Here is an 18,284-nt window from a genome sequence, read left to right as displayed (position 1 = left end):
TTATGACCCGAAAATAACTTCTGGACATCAGAAAGCGATTACTCACCGCGGACTGGAAGAAACGTTTTCCTTTAACGAGTCCGACGAGAAGGATATCCTGCTTTCACTGGAACAGGCCCAGAGCCACGCCTTTTGCGTGAAGAAAAGATCGCCTGAAAAGTGGACGCAGTCAGATCTCAACAAGTACATAGGGTGCAGGGGTATTCAACTCTTACCCTACGAGGTCCGAGCCTGCTGGTTTTCTGTTCTACCTGATAATTCATTGAAGACACCTGGTCAAAATCAGTCCCTGATTAGAGAGGAACCACACACACACACACACACACACGTCAGTACTCTACACACACACACACAGAGTCAGTACTCTACACACAGAAGAAAAACTCTTCAAACTAATAAACATTTCAGACAAATCAAACCTTAACATGTCATTGTTTTAACATAATTACAGTAGAAAATGTTTGATTGCTAATTTCAACAGACTAAAATAAGCATTATTTCCTTTCAATGTAGATGATGAGTAAAATGAAAAAAAAGCACACAGTATATGTAACATGTCATTATAACACTGTATGAGTAACAAGACTTAGAAGTGGCTGATAAAACCGTATTTCCCAAGGCATAGATTTGATATCAGGGTTTCCCTTTTTACAGCCTAATAGCTTATAGTTCATGGAAATTTAGTCAGTGATGTCACCTAAATTGTATAAATATTGACTTTATTTACAAACAAATCTTGATGACTTTTATATGATTACTATGATACATTTTGTATTTACTCTTTTAAATGATTGCAGAAGGATTGTGTCCTGGCATGTATTCCACTCTGTTGATTGAATTGCTTGCAAAAAAAAATAAAAAAAGCTACTTGTTCACAATCTGATGGATATTTCTGTGTACATTACAACACGCAATTATCGAAAGCATAAGAGAGAGAGCTGAATATTTAAGTCTGCATATTTCAAGAAATGGCATATGAGAGTGCGGTAAGATACCCAATGGGGTCGACCATACTTTTCTCGTCAAAGATTTTTTTTTAAAAGTCAACTTAAACTGGAAATCAAATTATCCTCCATCACTACAGCAGTGAATGAATGAAATGTATTATTTAAATATTGAAAAGGTGTGGACTACGGAGAAAAATGGAGAAACTGCTATTTGAGGCCATATGGCATAGAGTGCTACTGTACAAGAACTGAACAATTCCAGGGGATGAAGGATGAGGGGGGGTTGAGACATACGTGATGTGTATGGTTGAGGTGGGAACATGTGGGTCAGACCAGGTGTGATGTCATTGACGTTTGTTGAAATGTGTGTGTCTGTTTAGTGTCTTTTGGTTGGATGGCACCGAAGAACATGGCTGACGTTTTACATTCTCCCAACCACTTGTGCTATTTAAAACATTTTTTTTGGGTGCTTTGTGTAACTTCTTTTGTAACTTATTGTGTACATAATGTTATGACCCGAAAATAACTTCTGGACATCAGAAAAGCGATTACTCACCGCGGACTGGAAGAAACGTTTTCCTTTAACGAGTCCGACGAGAAGGATATCCTGCTTTCACTGGAACAGGCCCAGAGCCACGCCTTTTGCGTGAAGAAAAGACGCCTGAAAAGTGGACGCAGTCAGATCTCAACAAGTACATAGGGTGCAGGGGTATTCAACTCTTACCCTACGAGGTCCGGAGCCTGCTGGTTTTCTGTTCTACCTGATAATTCATTGAAGACACCTGGTCAAAATCAGTCCCTGATTAGAGAGGAACCTTGAAAAAATGCAGTGTAACTGACTTCGAAATCCAGAGTTGAGATTGATGGATGTAGGGTTTAGGGGTCAATTTGGGATTAGTCCCTTATGTGTGAAAACCTATGTGTTATGCTCCTCACCCACCATCAACGTAGCCTAGTGATCAGTCTGGTTCCACCAGTCCACCACCAACATGTCTCCTAGTGAGGCCTTGTTCCTTTTCACTCTCAGAGGTTTCTGTAAGCTCCACCCACTGACTGTTGAGCTGTCATTCAACCAATCACATTAATTCTGCCCTGGAGGCAGACCTGCTAATTAGAACAATATTGAGTAAGGAAAACTGAACTGAGCTATTTAGAAGTCTGGAGTTCTGGTTGCCTTGTCTATCATGACTATCGGGTGCCACCTACTGTCATCATTGATATATAGTGATATCTACTGTCATCATTGATATATAGTGATTTGTCTTCATTGATATACAGTGCATTCATAAAGTATTCAGACCCCTTGACTTTTTCTACATTTTGTAATGTACTCGAAATTGAGCTTGTGTTCTTGGGGACCTTCAATGCTGCAGAAATGTTTTGGTACCCTTACCCAGATCTGTGCCTCGACACAATCCTGTCTCGGAGCTCTACGGAAAGTTCCTTCGACCTCATGGTTTTTAATCTGACATGCACTGTCTACTGTGGGACCTTATACATACAGGTGTGTACCTTTCCAAATCATGTCCAAGTATTTCTGTTTTTATTAGATGTGCAAACAATTCTGAAAACCTGTTTTCACTTTGTCATTATGGGGTATGGTGTGTAGATTTATGAGGGGGAAAGAAACAATTGAATCCATTTTAGAATAAGGCTGTAATGTAACAGAATGTGGAAAAAGTCAAGAATATTTTCAGAATGCACTGTATATTAATATAGTTTTACTATATTGTAATGTAATAATGTAGCAACATAGTAATATAGTAACGTAGTAAAATATACTGAAGAAAATATAAATGCAACATGCATGTCATAATCTTCTCCTTCATCTGAAGATATCTCAAAGTCAGAGTCAGACCAAAATGCAAGCGGGATGTGGATACTCATCTTTTAATGTAAAGAATAAAGAATACACGAAAATAACAATACACACGAACGACTTCCGACAGGCCAACAGGCTATACATACAAAAAGACTAGCAGTGTTAGCACAACCACCCACAAACCCAAGTGACAAACATACTCCTAATTATATGACTCCCAATCAGGAACAACGATCACCAGCTGTCCCTGATCGGGAGCCACACAGACCCACATAGAAAGACAACACCCAGAACACACATACACAGACATACTCTGCCACATCCTGACCAAAACTACACAACAACACCCTCTGCTGGTCAGGACGTGACAGTACCCCCCCCTAAAGGTGCACACCCCGAATGCACCTAAAAAAAGAAACCACAAAATCCCCCAAAACCACAACAAAAACAAATACCCCCTAAACAATAAGGGAGGGTGGCTGCCGTCAACGATGGCACTGTGCTACACCCTCCCTCCCCAACCCACCTATCCTGGAGGTGGCTTTGGTTCCGGGTCTCCTGCCCTCCAGGTTGTAGACAGACTCATTGGGGTCCGGGTTGTAGACAGACTCAATCCGTTGTGGATCGTGGGCAGGTTCCTTCATTTCCTCGCTGTAGGCAGACTCATTCAATACACAGTTAGTCACATTCAGTTCTGAGTCGTAGGTAGACTCCTTCGGTTCCGGGTCACAGACAGACTCACCCGGTTCCGGGTCGCAGGCAGACTCCCTTCGGTTCCGGGTCGCAGGCAGACTCCCTTCGGTTCCGGGTCGCAGGCAGACTCCCTTCGGTTCCGGGTCGCAGGCAGACTCCCTTCGGTTCCGGGTCGCAGGCAGACTCCCTTCGGTTCCGGGTCGCAGGCAGACTCCCTTCGGTTCCGGGTCGCAGGCAGACTCCCTTCGGTTCCGGACTGCACACTGGTGGTGGATACTCCGGACTGCACACTGGTGCCGGATACTCCGGACTGCACACTGGTGCCGGATACTCCGGACTGCACACTGGTGCCGGATACTCCGGACTGCACACTGGTGCCGGATACTCTGGACTGCACACTGGTGCCGGGCTCTTGAGGCTGGGCCGACGCACTGGAAGCCTGGTGCGTGGGGCTGGTAGAGGTGGTACCAGGCTGAAGACACGCACCCTAGGGCTAGTGCGAGGATCGGGAACAGGCTGAATAGGACTAGGCCAACTCATGGGAAGCTTGGTCCGGGTTGCTGGTACTGGTCGTGCCAGACTGGAGGAACTCACCTCCGGGATAGCATGAGAGGCGGGAACCGGAAAGCCTGGGCCATGGAGGCGCACAGGTGGCCGTGACCGCACCGCCTGCACAACCCGTCCTGGCTGGATGGAACTAACAGCCCTGTACGAGCAGGGTGCTGGTACAGGCGAACTGGGCTATGCAGGGGCCTGATGGTTGCCGTGCGTAGAGCGGGAGTAGGGTAGCCTGGTCCTAGGAGGCGTACCGGCGACCAGACGCGCTGCACAGGCATCCTCCTACCAGGCTGGATGCCCACTCTAGCACGGCATCTGCGAGGGGCTGGAATGGCGCACACCGGACTGTGCGTGCGTATGGGCGAGATAGTGCGCACTTCAGCAAAACACGGCGCCCTCCACCTCATACGCTCCTCCATATACTCACGGGTAGCTGGCTTATGGCTCTTCTTAGGCCTAGCCAAACTACCCGTATGCCCCCCAATTTTTTTTATTGGGGGTGCCTCTCCGGCTTCCTCGCCAGCGCGTTCCTGGCCTCATATCGCCGCCTCTCTGCCTTAGCTTCTTCCAACTCCTCCTGTGGGCAACGGTATTCCCCAGCCTGGTGCCAAGGTCCAGCCCCATCCAGAATCTCTTCCCAAGTCCATTCTTCACCATAGTCCATATAATCAGTGTTCCTCTTCTCCTTCTTCCGCTGCTTGGTCTTGTTGTGGTGGGTGGTTCTGTCATAATCTTCTCCTTCATCTGAAGATATCTCGAAGTCAGAGTCAGACCAAAATGCAAGCGGGATGTGGATACTCATCTTTTAATGTAAAGAATAAAGAATACACGAAAAAACAATAAACACAAACGACTTCCGACATGCCAACAGGCTATACATACAAAAAGACTAGCAGTGTTACCACAACCACCCACAAACACAAGTGACAAACATACTCCTAATTATATGACTCCCAATCAGGAACAACGATCACCAGCTGTCCCTGATTGGGAGCCACACAGACCCACATAGAAAAACAACACCCAGAACACACATACACAGACATACTCTGCCACGTCCTGACCAAAACTACACAACAACACCCTCTGCTGGTCAGGACGTGACAATGCAACAATTTAAACTATTTTACTGAGTTAGAGTTCATATAAGGAAATCAGTCAATTTAAATAAATAAATTAGGCCCTAATCTATGGAATTCATATGACTGGGCAGGGTCGCAGCCATGGGTGGACCTGGGAGGTTATAGGTCCACCCACTTGGGATCCAGGCCCAGCCAATCAGAATGAGTTTTTCCCCACAAAAGGGCTTTAATACAGATAGAAATACTCCTCAGTTTCATCAGTTGTCTTGGTGGCTGGTCTCAGACGATGAAGAAGCCTGATGTGGAAGGCCTGGGTAGGAGTGGTTACATGTGATCTTCTCTAAAATGAAGTTGGAGGTGGCTTATGGTAGAGAAATTAACATACAATTCTCTGGCAAGAGCACTGGTGGACTTTCCTGCAGTCAGCATGCCAATTGCATGCTACCTCAAAACGTGAGCCATCTGTGGCATTGTGTTGTGTGACAAAACTACACATTTTAGAGTGGTCTTTTATTGTCCCCAGCACAAGGTACACCTGTGTAATGATCATGCTGTTTAATCAGCTTCTTGATATGTCTCATCTGTCAGGTGGATGGATTTTCTTGGCAAAGAAAAAATGCTCACTAACAGGGATGTAAACAAATGTGTGCACAACATTTAAGAGAAATAAGCTTTTTCTGCATATGGAACACTTCTGGGATCTTTTATTTCAGCTTATGACACATGGGACCAACACTTTACATGTTGTGTTTATATTGTCGTTCAGTATAATAATGTAGTAATGTGGTATTATAGTTTTCCCTTTCCGAATGTGCCATGGTTACAACCGCTCGCTGGACATGTGGGTGGTGGTGGGTGTGGTCCTGTATGTCAGCCTGAGTGGAACGTTCTCTCTCAACGAAGGCGAGGACATCGGACAGCAGATCACCAACGCTGCCTTCATGTACCCCCATCTGCCCTGGTCTAACATCTCACTAGAGGGTAAGTCTGTACCCTGCCTGCCCTGGTCTAACATCTCATTAAAGGGTAAGTCTGTAACCATCCTGACCTGGTCTAACATCTCATTAGAGGGTAAGTCTGTAACCATCCTGACCTGGTCTAACATCTCATTAGAGGGTAAGTCTGTACCCCTCCTGCCCTGGTCTAACGTCTCATTAGAGGGTAAGTCTGTATCCCGCCTGACCAACATCTCACTAGAGAGAGAGCAAAGTTTCCCCCTAGTGTTTTGTCGAAGGCGGGGGGAGCAAAGGCCAATGAATCAGCATTCAGGGCTGACAAAAACAACAATTTATTTCCATAGCCCTGAGCTACTGATACCTTCAAACAAAAGTCCTTGCAGCCAAGATTATACTAAATCGTTTCAAGTAGATGTTTGCGGTGCTAATTCCAAACAGAGTCAATGAAAAAATATATCCACAGGAAAAAGCACACACAGGATGTCAAAGTTAAAACCCTGGTCTAACATTATATCTGTCAGGGGGTAGGATCAACCTGCTCTAAGTGTCAGTGAGACGTAGGTTCAGTGTGGGGAAGGCCCTGGGACACCCCTGGCTACAGGTAAGAGACCTCATGGGCTGCCAGTACCTGACCCATGAGGGAGACACCATGCCCAGGAGAGAGGCCTCCTCCCCTCTCACTTCCCCTGGACCTCAAGGCACGACGATAGCCTGTGACTCTAGGCCCAAACGTTCAAAGCTTAAATGTTGGACAAAATGGCTACTGTATTTGTATTTGTATTTATTATGAATCCCCATTAGCTGCTGCCAAGGCAGCAACTACTCTTCCCGGGGTCCAGAAAAAGTAAGGCAGTTCATTTTAAAAACATTACAGGACATTCACAGACCGTGTGCCCTCAGGCCCCTACTCCACCACTACCACATATATACAGTACAAAATCCATGTGTACGTGTGTGTATAGTGCGTATGATGTCGTGTGTGTGTGTGTGTGTGTGTGTGTGTGTGTGTGTGTGTGTGTGTGTGTGTGTGTGTGTGTGTGTGTGTGTGTGTGTGTGTGTGTATGAATGTGTCTGTGCTTATGTTTGTGTTGCTTCACAGTCCCATAAGGTTCCATAAGGTGTTTTTGAATCTGTTTTTTAAATCTAATTTTACTGCTTGCATGAGTTACTTGATGTGGAATAGAGTTCCATGTAGTCATGGCTCCATTTAGTACTGTGCGCCTCCCATAGTCTGTTCTGGATTTGGGGACTGTGAAGAGACCTCTTGTGGCATGTCTTGTGGTGTATGCATGGGTGTCCGAGCTGTGCGCCAGTAGTTCAAACAGACAGCTCGGTGCATTCAACATGTCAATACCTCTCATAAATACAAGCAGTGATGAAGTCAATCTCTCCTCCACTTTGAGGCAGGAGAGATTGACATGCATATTATTAACATTAGCTCTCTGTGTACATCCAAGGGCCAGCTGTGCTGCCCTGTTCTGAACTAATTGCAATTTTTGTGGCACCTGACCACATGACTGAACAGTAGTCCAGGTGCGACAAAACTTGGGCCTGTAGGACCTGCCTTGTTGACAGTGCTGTCAGGAAGGTAGAGCAGCGCCTTTGACCATGACAGTTTACAATCCAGGGTAACTCCAAGCAGTTTAGTCACCTCAACTTGCTCAATTTCCACATTATATTTTACAAGATTTAGTTGAGGTTTAGGGTTTAGTGAATTATTTGTCTCAAATACCATGCTTTTAGTTTTAGAAATATTTAGGACTTACTTATTCCTTGACACCCATTCTGAAACTAACTGCAGCTCTTTGTTAAGTGTTGCAGTCATTTCAGTCGCTGTAGTAGCTGACATGTATAGTGTTGAGTCAGTCGCATACATAGATACTCTGGCTTTCCTCAAAGCCAGTGGCAAAACATTAGTAAAGATTGAAAAAGTAAAGGGCCTAGACAGCTGCCTTGGGGAATTCCTGATTCTACCTGGATTATGTTGGAGAGGCTTCCATTAAAGAACCCCCTCTGTTTTCTGTTAGACAGGTAACTCCTTATCCACAATATAGCAGGGGGTGTAAAGCCATAACACATAAGTTTTGCCAGCTGCAGACTATGATCGATAATGTCAAAGGCCACACTGAAGTCTAACAAAACAGCCCCCACAATCTTTTTATCAATATCTCTCAGCCAATCATCAGTCATTTGTGTCAGTGCTGTGCTTGTTGAATGTCCTTCTCTATGAGCATGCTAAAAGTTTGTTGTCAATTGTTCTACAGTAAAATAGCATTGTATCTGGTCAAAAACAATTATTTCCAAAAGTTTACTAAGGATTGGTAACGTGCTGATTGGTCGGCTATTTGAACCAGTAAAGGGCCAGTAAATTACTTTTGCTTCCCTCCAAGCCTGAGGGCACATGCTTTCTAGTAGGCTTAGATTGAAGATGTGGCAAATAGGAGTGGAAATATCGTCCTGTCACGGCTGTCGGAAGGAGCGGACCAAAGTGCAGCGTGGTAGTAGTTCCACATTTTATTAAATCCATGAAACTTTGCAATACATAAATAACTGAACTGACAAAACAACAAACCGTGACCCAGAGAGAAACAAACACTACTCAAATTATAATAACCCACAAAAACCCAGGAAGATAAACCCCTACTTAAATATGATCTCCAATCAGAGGTAACGAGGACCAGCTGCCTCCAATTGGAGATCAACCCAACAACCCCAACATAGAAATAGAAAAACTAGAACTAAAACATAGAAATAGAAAACATAGAAAAACACAAAACACCCCCTGTCACGCCCTGACCTACTCTACTATAGAAAATGACATCTTACTAGGGTCAGGATGTGACAGTCCACTACTATGCTCAGTAATTTTCCATCCAAGTTGTCAGGCCCCAGTGGCTGGACTAGAATACTGGTGTATTTTAGTGTTCATCATAAAAAGCTAAATAAATGTAACTACTGATGAGCTGCTAAAGAAGCACACAGAAACGTATGCTTTTTTATGGACAAAGTCTTTAAAGTCTTTAAAAATATATATATTTATTATGATTTTCTCTTCTAAAGGATTCCTCAATTTTAGGACTGTGGATTGAGTATTCCGTATTCTGTTGATGTATCTATTTATAAAACAATAAGTGTGTATCACATTTGTCAGCAACGATTATGAATCTACACCACACAACAGCAGTACAGAGGCTCTCTCGCTCTTTCTGTATGTATCTGGAAGAACAACTCCCATTCTCTTATGAGAAAGCAAAATTGTCTCTCTCTCTGAAGCTACTGTTTGCTGGGTTAATACAATAGTTTAAAATGTTTATTTTTGTTCTTGTGTCTCTCTCTCTTACTCTCCCAATTGATTGTTATGAAGGTGTGTGTGTACATCTCACTGTGATTGGCTAAAACATTAATTGAATTACTTCTAGAATGTTTGTCAGTTTTGTAAAGTTTACATTTCCCCTTTTCATCACACCTATTCATATGACTCTCTCTCTCTGTATCTCCTCCTCTCTCTCTACTCACTCTGTGTGTGTGTGTGTGTGTGTGTGTGTGTGTGTGTGTGTGTGTGTGTGTGTGTGTGTGTGTGTGTGTGTGTGTGTGTGTGTGTGTGTGTGTGTGTGTGTGTGCGCATGGGTGGGTGCGTCACCCTTATCTTTACGGCAAGGAGGGATCATTACACATGAATACTACATTATACAAAGATACATTATCTCAGGAATGCTGTGCTCCTAACATTCATATGTAGAAACCAAGTGTCTTTCAAATCTTGAAATCGTGAGGGGTATAGAGGAGGACTTTATAGGTTTGGTTGAGGTCAGGATCAGTTACTACTTTGAGGCTCCACTGTTGAGATTGAGGAACTGTATCTCTGTCATATTCTCAACCCTTCTACTGTTGAAAGAGAAAGTAAAATATAGAGTTTGCTAGTGTTTACTCTTTATAAACATTTAACTCAATAGGTTAATACTTTATGAATGTAGATATTTTTTAAATGTTCCATACATCATCTTGGAGCATTTCATCTCATTTCATCTCAAGGGTATTTAACAGCTATAAACAAAATGTAATCCCAAAACTCTAACCAATCTGTTTGGTTTTATGGCTGTCATATTATCAAGGTCAGCGGTACTGTATGACATGTCATCTAGTTATGGGGAACTACAGAGATAACAAGAGAGACAATGGCTGTGTGTCATTCCAGGAAGATGTTCACTCCCCTCTCCTCTCGTCTACTCCCCTTCACAGATCTGATAGGACTGGATATGTGAAAGCAATGTGGCGCAAACTAGATGGAGCTATTGCTTACACCTTACCAGTTGTCACAGATCGGCGAAGCGGAGTGCACGAAGGCAGAGGGAAGAAAACATCTTCCTGGAAAGACATAACACATGCAGGTTTCAACACTCCATTCCTTCCTCATAGCAGAAAACATTTAGACACAGCTAATCAGATTGTTTAAGTTCACATTCTGTCATTTGAGTAGAGGATACTTGTCTTTATGAGAAGATGGCTTCATCGTCTGGTGAGTGTCTGTTAAATAGAACATATTTTATATTTTAGATGACATTATGGGGCGATTTCCCAGTCAGAGCTTTAATTAAATCAGGACTAGGCTAATTCTGCTACTATTGCTTATCTTCACATTACTGACTTCTAGACTATAGCGGCAAAAAACGAAATACTTTAATTTAAAGGGATAGTTCATTATTTTGGCAGTGAGGGCCTTTATACTGTTACGAGATGTCAAGTTAGGCATTACTTACTATGCACTGAATGGAGCTGTATGCATGCTACAGAGTGATGCTGAAATAAAGAATAAACCACATACAAAACAATACTTCCCCGGAGTCACATGAACTCGTGGATAAAAAATGTTATGTCTCTGCGTCCAGTATGAAGGAAGTAGCTAACTGGTGTTAGTGCAATTGCTAACTAGCATTAGTGCAATGACTGGAAATCTATGGGAACAGCTAGCATGGTAGCTGTTCCTGTAGACTTCCAATCACTGAGCTAACATTAGTTAGCATTGGCATGTGAAACTACCTATTAACTTTCTTCCTATTTGACGCAGACACAAAAAAAGGTATCCACGAGTTCATATGACTCTGGGGAAGTAGATCAAAAAATGTGATGATGCCAGAAAGTCACATTAAAGTTTGATCCTGAGATTAACACATATATTTATTCTGCTACAAATGAGAAGTGTACAGGAGTCTTGCCATAGAGATACTCTATAGAGAATCTAGAAAGATCCATTTAGTTAACAAAGTGGGATATTTTCTTTGAACTTAAACTTTAGATATAATATAACAAAGTCAGAGAAGTTGCTTACAGATCTCCTATGTTCCTTCACTTTAGGATCAAACCAATAGACACGTTTCCTCATACAGAAAAACATTGGTCGACAAGCACGGAGAGTATCTTCTTATTCGTTGCTTGTAGTTCTTTTAGCAAGTGTGTCATGTAGTTTAGAAGATTAATATAGTTATTGTTAATCAACTTTTTACCACACATTTTCATTAAAGGGGCAATCAGCAGTTAATACATCCATTTTTTGAATTTTGTATTAATTATCTGTACCCATTGATTCTTGAAGTACACAGACCCCTTGACTTTTTCGACATTTTGTTACGTTACAGCCTTTTTTTTCAAATGTATTAAATATTTGTTTTTCCTCATCAATCTACACACAATACACCATAATGAAAAGCGAAAACAGTTTTTAGAAATGTTTGCAAATTTATAAAATATTAAAAACAGAAATACCTTATTTACATAAGTATTCAGACCCTTTTGTAAGGGGTGCATACGGGCGGCAGAGAAGTCAGGCTCGGGGGGGGGGGGGACAAAAACTGTGTTACCATGAAGCAGTTTAATAATAAAACCACCGGAATCAGAACAAACAATCAATGGGTACAAAACCCGTCGCACACCAGATAAACGTGCACATGCACTTACAATAAACAATTCCGGACAAGGACATGGGGGGGAACAGTAGGTTAAATACACAACATGTAATGATGGAGTTGAAACCAGGTGTGTGGAAAGACAAGACAAAACAAATGGAAAATTAAAAATGGATCAATGATGGCTAGAAGACCGGCGACGCCGACCACCGAACGCTGCCCGAACAAGGAGAGGAACCAACTTCGACGGAAGTCGTGACACCTTTGCTATGAGACTAAACATTTAGCTGAGGTGCATCCTGTTACCATTGAGCGTCTTTTAAATATTTGTACAACTTGATTGGAGTCCACCTGTGGTAAATTCAATTGACTGGACATGATTTGGAAAGGCACACACCTGTCTATATAAGGTCCCACAGTTGACAGTGCATGGCAAAGCAAAAAACAAGCCATGAGGTCAAAGGAATTATCCGTAGAGCTCCGAGACAGGATTGTGTCGAGGCACAGATCTGGGGAAGGGTACCAAAACATTTCTGCAGCATTGAAGATCCCCAAGAACACAGCGGCCTTCATCATTTTTTAATGGAAGAAGTTTGGAACCAGAGCGTCGCTGCACAGCTATTTTCAGATCTCTCCAGATCGGTTTCAAGTCCGGGCTCTGGCTGGGAATCTCAAGGACATTCAGAGACTTGTCCAGAAGCCTCTCCTTCGCCCCAGTCTGTGGTCCTGAGCACTCTGGAGCAGGCTTCATCAAGGATATCTCTGTAATTTGCTCCGTTCATCTTTCCCTGACCAAGGCCCTTCTCCCCCGATTGCTCTCTTCTTAGATCTGGTCGCCCGGCCAAACTGAGCAATCGGGGGAGAAGGGCCTTGGTCAGGGAAAGATGAACGGAGCAAATTACAGAGATATCCTTGATGAAGCCTGCTCCAGAGTGCTCAGGACCACAGACTGGGGCGAAGGAGAGGCTTCTGGACAAGTCTCTGAATGTCCTTGAGATTCCCAGCCAGAGCCCGGACTTGAAACCGATCTGGAGAGATCTGAAAATAGCTGTGCAGCGACGCTCTCCATCCAACCTGACAGAGCTTGAGAGGCTCTGCAGAGAAGAATGGGAGAAACTTCCCAAATACAGATGTGCCAAGCTTGGAGTGTCATACCCAAGAAGACTCGAGGCTGTAATCTCTGCCAAAGTTGCTTCAACACATTTCTGAGTAAGGGTCTGAATTCTAATGTGAATGTGATTTTTCAGTTTGTTCTTTTTTATACATTTGCTAGAATTTCGAAAAACATATTTTTGCTTCGTCATTATGGGCTATTGTGAGTAGATTGATGAGGGGATTTTTTAAATATATATAGTTGATTGTATATATATATATATATATATATATATATATATATATATATATATATATACATATATTACTCCTTACAGAACTGGTGTGACTGAGTTAGGTTTCTAGGCCTCCCTGCTCGCACATGCTTTTTCAGTTCTGCCCACAAAGGTTCTATGGGATTGAGGTCAGGGCTTTGTGATGGCCACTCCAATACCTTGACTTTGTTGTCCTTAAGCCATTTTGCCAAACCTTTGGAAGTATGCTTGGGGTCATTGTCCATTTGGAAGACCCATTTACGACCAAGCTTTAACTTCCTAACTGATGTCTTGAGATGTTGCTTCAATATATCCACATAATTTTCCTCCCTCATGATGCCATCCATTTTGTGAAGTGCACCAGTCACTCCTGCAGCAAAGCACCCCCACAACACATATACATACATATATATATATATATATATATATATATATATATATATATATATATATGTATGTATGTATGTATGTATGTATGTATGTATGTACAGTTGAAGTCGGAAGTTTACATACACTTAGGTTGGAGTCATTAAAAGTCATTTTTCAACCACTCCACAAATGTATTGTTAACAAACTATAGTTTTAGCAAGTCGGTTAGGATACCTACGTTGTGCATGACACAAGTATTTTTCCAACAATTGTTTACAGACAGATTATTTCACTTACAATTCACTGTATCACAATTCCAGTGGGTCAGAAGTTTACATACACTAAGTTGACTTTGCCTTTAAACAGCTTGGAAAATTACAGAAAATGATGTCATGGCTTTAGAAGCTTCTGATAGGCTAATTGACATCATTTGAGTAAATTGTAGGTGTACCTGTGGATGTATTTCAAGGCCTACCTACAAACTCAGTGCCTCTTTGTTTGACATCATAGCAAAATCAAAAAAATCAGCCAAAAAAAATGGTACACCTCCACAAGTCTGGTTCATCCTTGGGAGGAATTTCCAAATGCCTGAAGGTACCACGTTCATATGTACAAACAGTAGTACGCAAGTATAAACAGCATGGGACCACGCAGCCGTCATACCACTCAGGAAGGAGACATGTTCTGTCTCCTAGAGATGAACGTACTTTGGTGTGAAAAGTGCAAATCAATCCCAGAACAACAGCAAAGGACCTTGTGAAGATGCTGGAGGAAACAAGTACAAAAATATCTATTTCCACAGTAAAACGAGTCCTATATCGACATAACCTGAAAGGCCGCTCAGCAAGGAAGATGCCACTGCTCTAAAACCGCCATAAAAAAGCCAGACTACGGTTTGCAACTGCACATGGGGAAAAAGATTGTACTTTTTGGAGAAATGTCCTCTGGTCTGATGAAACAAAAATAGAATAGTTAGCCATAATGACCATCATTATGTTTGGAGGAAAAATGGGGAGGCTTACAAGCTGAAGAACACCATCCCAACCGTGAAGAACGGGGGTGGCAGCATCATGTTGTGGGGGTGCTTTGCTGCAGGAGTGACTGGTGCACTTCACAAAATGGATGGCATCATGAGGGAGGAAAATTATGTGGATATATTGAAGCAACATCTCAAGACATCAGTTAGGAAGTTAAAGCTTGGTCGTAAATGGGTCTTCCAAATGGACAATGACCCCAAGCATACTTCCAAAGGTTTGGCAAAATGGCTTAAGGACAACAAAGTCAAGGTATTGGAGTGGCCATCACAAAGCCCTGACCTCAATCCCATAGAACCTTTGTGGGCAGAACTGAAAAAGCATGTGCGAGCAGGGAGGCCTAGAAACCTAACTCAGTCACACCAGTTCTGTAAGGAGTAATGGGCCAAAATTCACTCAACTTATTGTGGGAAGCTTGTGGAAGGCTACCCGAAACATTTGACCCAAGTTAAACAATTTAATGGCAATGCTACCAAATACTAATTCAGTGTATGTAAACTTCTGACCCACTGGGAATGTGATGAAATAAATAAAAGCTGAAATAAATGATTCTCTCTACTATTATTCTTACATTTCACATTCTTAAAATAAAGTGGTGATCCTAACTTACCTAAGTATTAAATGTCAGGAATTGTGAAAAACTGAATTTAAATGTATTTGGCTAAGGTGTATGTAAACTTCCAACTTCAACTGTATAAGGCTGTAACGTAACAACATTTTGAAAATGTCAAGGGGTCTGAATACTTTCCCACTGCACAATATATATTATGCCTCATGAGCTTAATTCACCTGTCATACCCCATCAGAACCCAAAATATATAGCTATGCTTGTTTTACTCTGTTTTTAAACAATGTAAATGTGAGCAAACATTGTTTAGCCTCAAAACATTGTTAGAACTATAATTTGTCAGATAGTAGCTCTGTCTATGAATTTGAAAGTGGTTACATTTCTCCAGCCTCATCCCTCAGCTGTTTACCAAAGTAGAGGTGGGTGACCACTCTGTTATTGGTTCAATAAAGGACTCTAGCTTTAATGTATTATTTAAGATACACTTCTTTACAAGAAATGTGTTACCAATGAATTAAGTAATGACACAGGGATCCTTTAGAGATCTTTGTGATTATACATGTATATTACTATAAATAATATCTCCAGTGTGTCAATGAAAATACATTTAAGTCATAATGACACCCCCTCCTCCCTACAGGGTCAAACGCAATGAGGATTGTGCTGCTGGGGAAAACAGGAAGTGGCAAAAGCAGTGCAGGAAACACCATCATTGGAGGAGGAGATGAGTTCAAGATAGACAGTTCAGCCAACTCCGGAACGCACAAGTGTGAAGCAAAGACCAAGATCATCAATGGAAGAAAACTCACTGTAGTAGACACACCTGGATTTTTTGACACAAACATCCCTGAAGAGGATCTGAAACCTGAACTAGTGAAATGTATTGTAGAGTGTGCTCCGGGGCCACATGTCTTTCTCATTGTGCTTAAAGTGGAAAAGTACACAGTCCTCGAGGAAAGAGTCATCACAGAAATCGAGAACTTTTTTTCACGACAGATCTTCAATTATGCCACAGTTCTCTTCATTTACGGTGACCAGCTTCCTGAAGGAAAAACTATTCAGGATTTTGTGAAAACAAATAAGAAACTGAGTGAGCTTGTGGAGAAATGTGGTGGCCGCTGTCACGTCATTGACAACAAATACTGGAACACCAGTCAGCAGAGTCAGTACAGGAACAACCAGTACCAAGTAGCAGAGTTACTCAACACCATAGAGAGAGAGGACGGAGGAAGATGCTACACCAATGAGATGCTTCAAGCAGTGGAGGGAGTCATACAAGCAGAGATAGAGAGTCTTAGAGAGTCAAACAGCCAGATGTCAGAGGAAGAGATCGAAAAACTAGCCAAGGAAAGAGCGAGAGAGAAACTCCTGATCAAACTGTCAGGGGTAACAACAGGTATAGTGGTAGGAGCTCTACTTGGGATTACAGGGTCATTGGCAGTAGTACTTTCTCTCTTAAGTAGTACAGCAGCAGCAGCAGCAGCAGCAGCAAAAGCAGCAGCAGCAGCAAAAGCAGCAGCAGGAGGAGTTGTAGGAGGAGTAGCAGGAGGAGTAGCAGGAGAAGTATCAGCAGCAGCAGGAGTAGCAGGAGTAGCAGCAGCAGCAGGAGGAGGAGTAGCAGGAGCAGTAGCAACAGCAGCAGCAGGAGGAGTAGCAGGAGGAGTAGCAACAGCAGCAGGAGTAGCAGGAGGACTAGTAGGAGGAGGAGTAGCAGGAGGAGTAGCAACAGCAGCAGGAGGAGGAGTAGCAGGAGGAGTAGCAACAGCAGCAGGAGTAGCAGGAGGACTAGCAGGAGGAGGAGTAACGGCAGCAGGAGGGGTAGTAGGAGGAGCAGCAGCAGGAGGAGTAGCGGGAGCAGCAGGAGTAGCAGGAGGAGTAGCAGCAGCAGGAGGACTAGCAACAGCAGCAGGTGTAGCAGAAGGAGTAGTAGCAGCAGCAGCAGGAGGAGTAGCAGCAGCAGCAGAAGGAGTAGCAGGAGGAGTAGCAGCAGCAGGAGGATTAGCAGCAGCAGGAGGAGAAGCAGCTGCAGCAGGAGTAGCAGGAGCAGTAGCAGGAGGAGTGGCAGGAGGAGTAGCAGGAGGAGGAGCTGGAGGAGGAGCAGCAGCAGGAGCAGCAGTAGGAGGAGCTGGGGCAAACATTGGAGTGGGTACAGGGTTAGGCATAGCTGTTGGTTTGATAGCAGCATTAACAGGAGGAATAGGAGGGGGCATAATTGGAGCTGCTGCAGCAGAGAATGCAGAGACACCAGGAGAGGCAGCAGAGAAAGCAGCTGAGGCAGTCTGGGAGGTGGGTAAGGCAATTTGGAAGAAGGGTCAAGGTATTGTGGACAGTGTAAGATGTATGTCAGAGGGGTTGCCTACAGCAAAGTGAGTTTGAGTGATGAAAAGAAGTAGCAGGAGCACTCTAGGTATTCAGAAAACACAGGTGAAATGAGTGAATGAGTGTTAACAACCTGTGTTTCAATAGTTTACTAAACACACCAGTCAGTACTATACCACAGAAGAAGAAAAACTGTTCAAACAAATAATAAACATTTCCGACAAATCAAACCTTATAACATGTCAGTGTTTTTGCAGAATTACAGTAGCACATTTTTTATTTCAATGTTTTAATTACAGTAGCACATTTTTTATTTCAGTGTTTTAACAGAATTACAGTAGGAAATGTTTGATTTCAATGTTATACAGAATTAGAGTAGCAAATGTTTGATTGCTATTTTCAAATGATTAAAATAAAAATGATTTCCTTTCAATGTAAATGATGTAATGAGTAAAATAAAAAATACCACCAAAAAAACATATTATACTGTATATAACATGCACGACTACATCTCAAATCAAATCAAATCAAATGTATTTATATAGCCCTTCTTACATCAGCTGATATCACAAAGTGCTGTACAGAAACCCAGCCTAAAACCCCAAACAGCAAGCAATGCAGGTGTAGAAGCACGGTGGCTAGGAAAACTCCCTAGAAAGGCCAAAACCT

The 18,284-nt window shown here is 42.8% G+C and overlaps 1 protein-coding gene across 1 annotated transcript; it reads left to right on the top strand.

Annotated features, from left to right (window-relative positions):
- Nucleotides 1-10,363: 10,363 nt before the first annotated feature.
- LOC106577872 (GTPase IMAP family member 4-like) lies at nt 10,364-17,770 on the top strand. Its single transcript, XM_045700598.1, has 3 exons — nt 10,364-10,574; nt 15,937-17,205; nt 17,763-17,770. Exons 1-3 carry the CDS (start codon nt 10,559-10,561, stop codon nt 17,768-17,770), a joined length of 1,293 nt encoding a protein of 430 aa, XP_045556554.1. The 5' UTR covers nt 10,364-10,558.
- The last annotated feature ends 514 nt before the right edge of the window (nt 17,771-18,284 follow it).

The sequence above is a fragment of the Salmo salar genome, chromosome ssa18 (genome assembly GCF_905237065.1).
Source record: "Salmo salar chromosome ssa18, Ssal_v3.1, whole genome shotgun sequence".
In the NCBI taxonomy this organism is placed as follows: Eukaryota; Metazoa; Chordata; class Actinopteri; order Salmoniformes; family Salmonidae; genus Salmo; species Salmo salar.
Note: the sequence above shows the minus strand (reverse complement) of the source record. Positions and strands in the feature narration are given on the sequence as shown.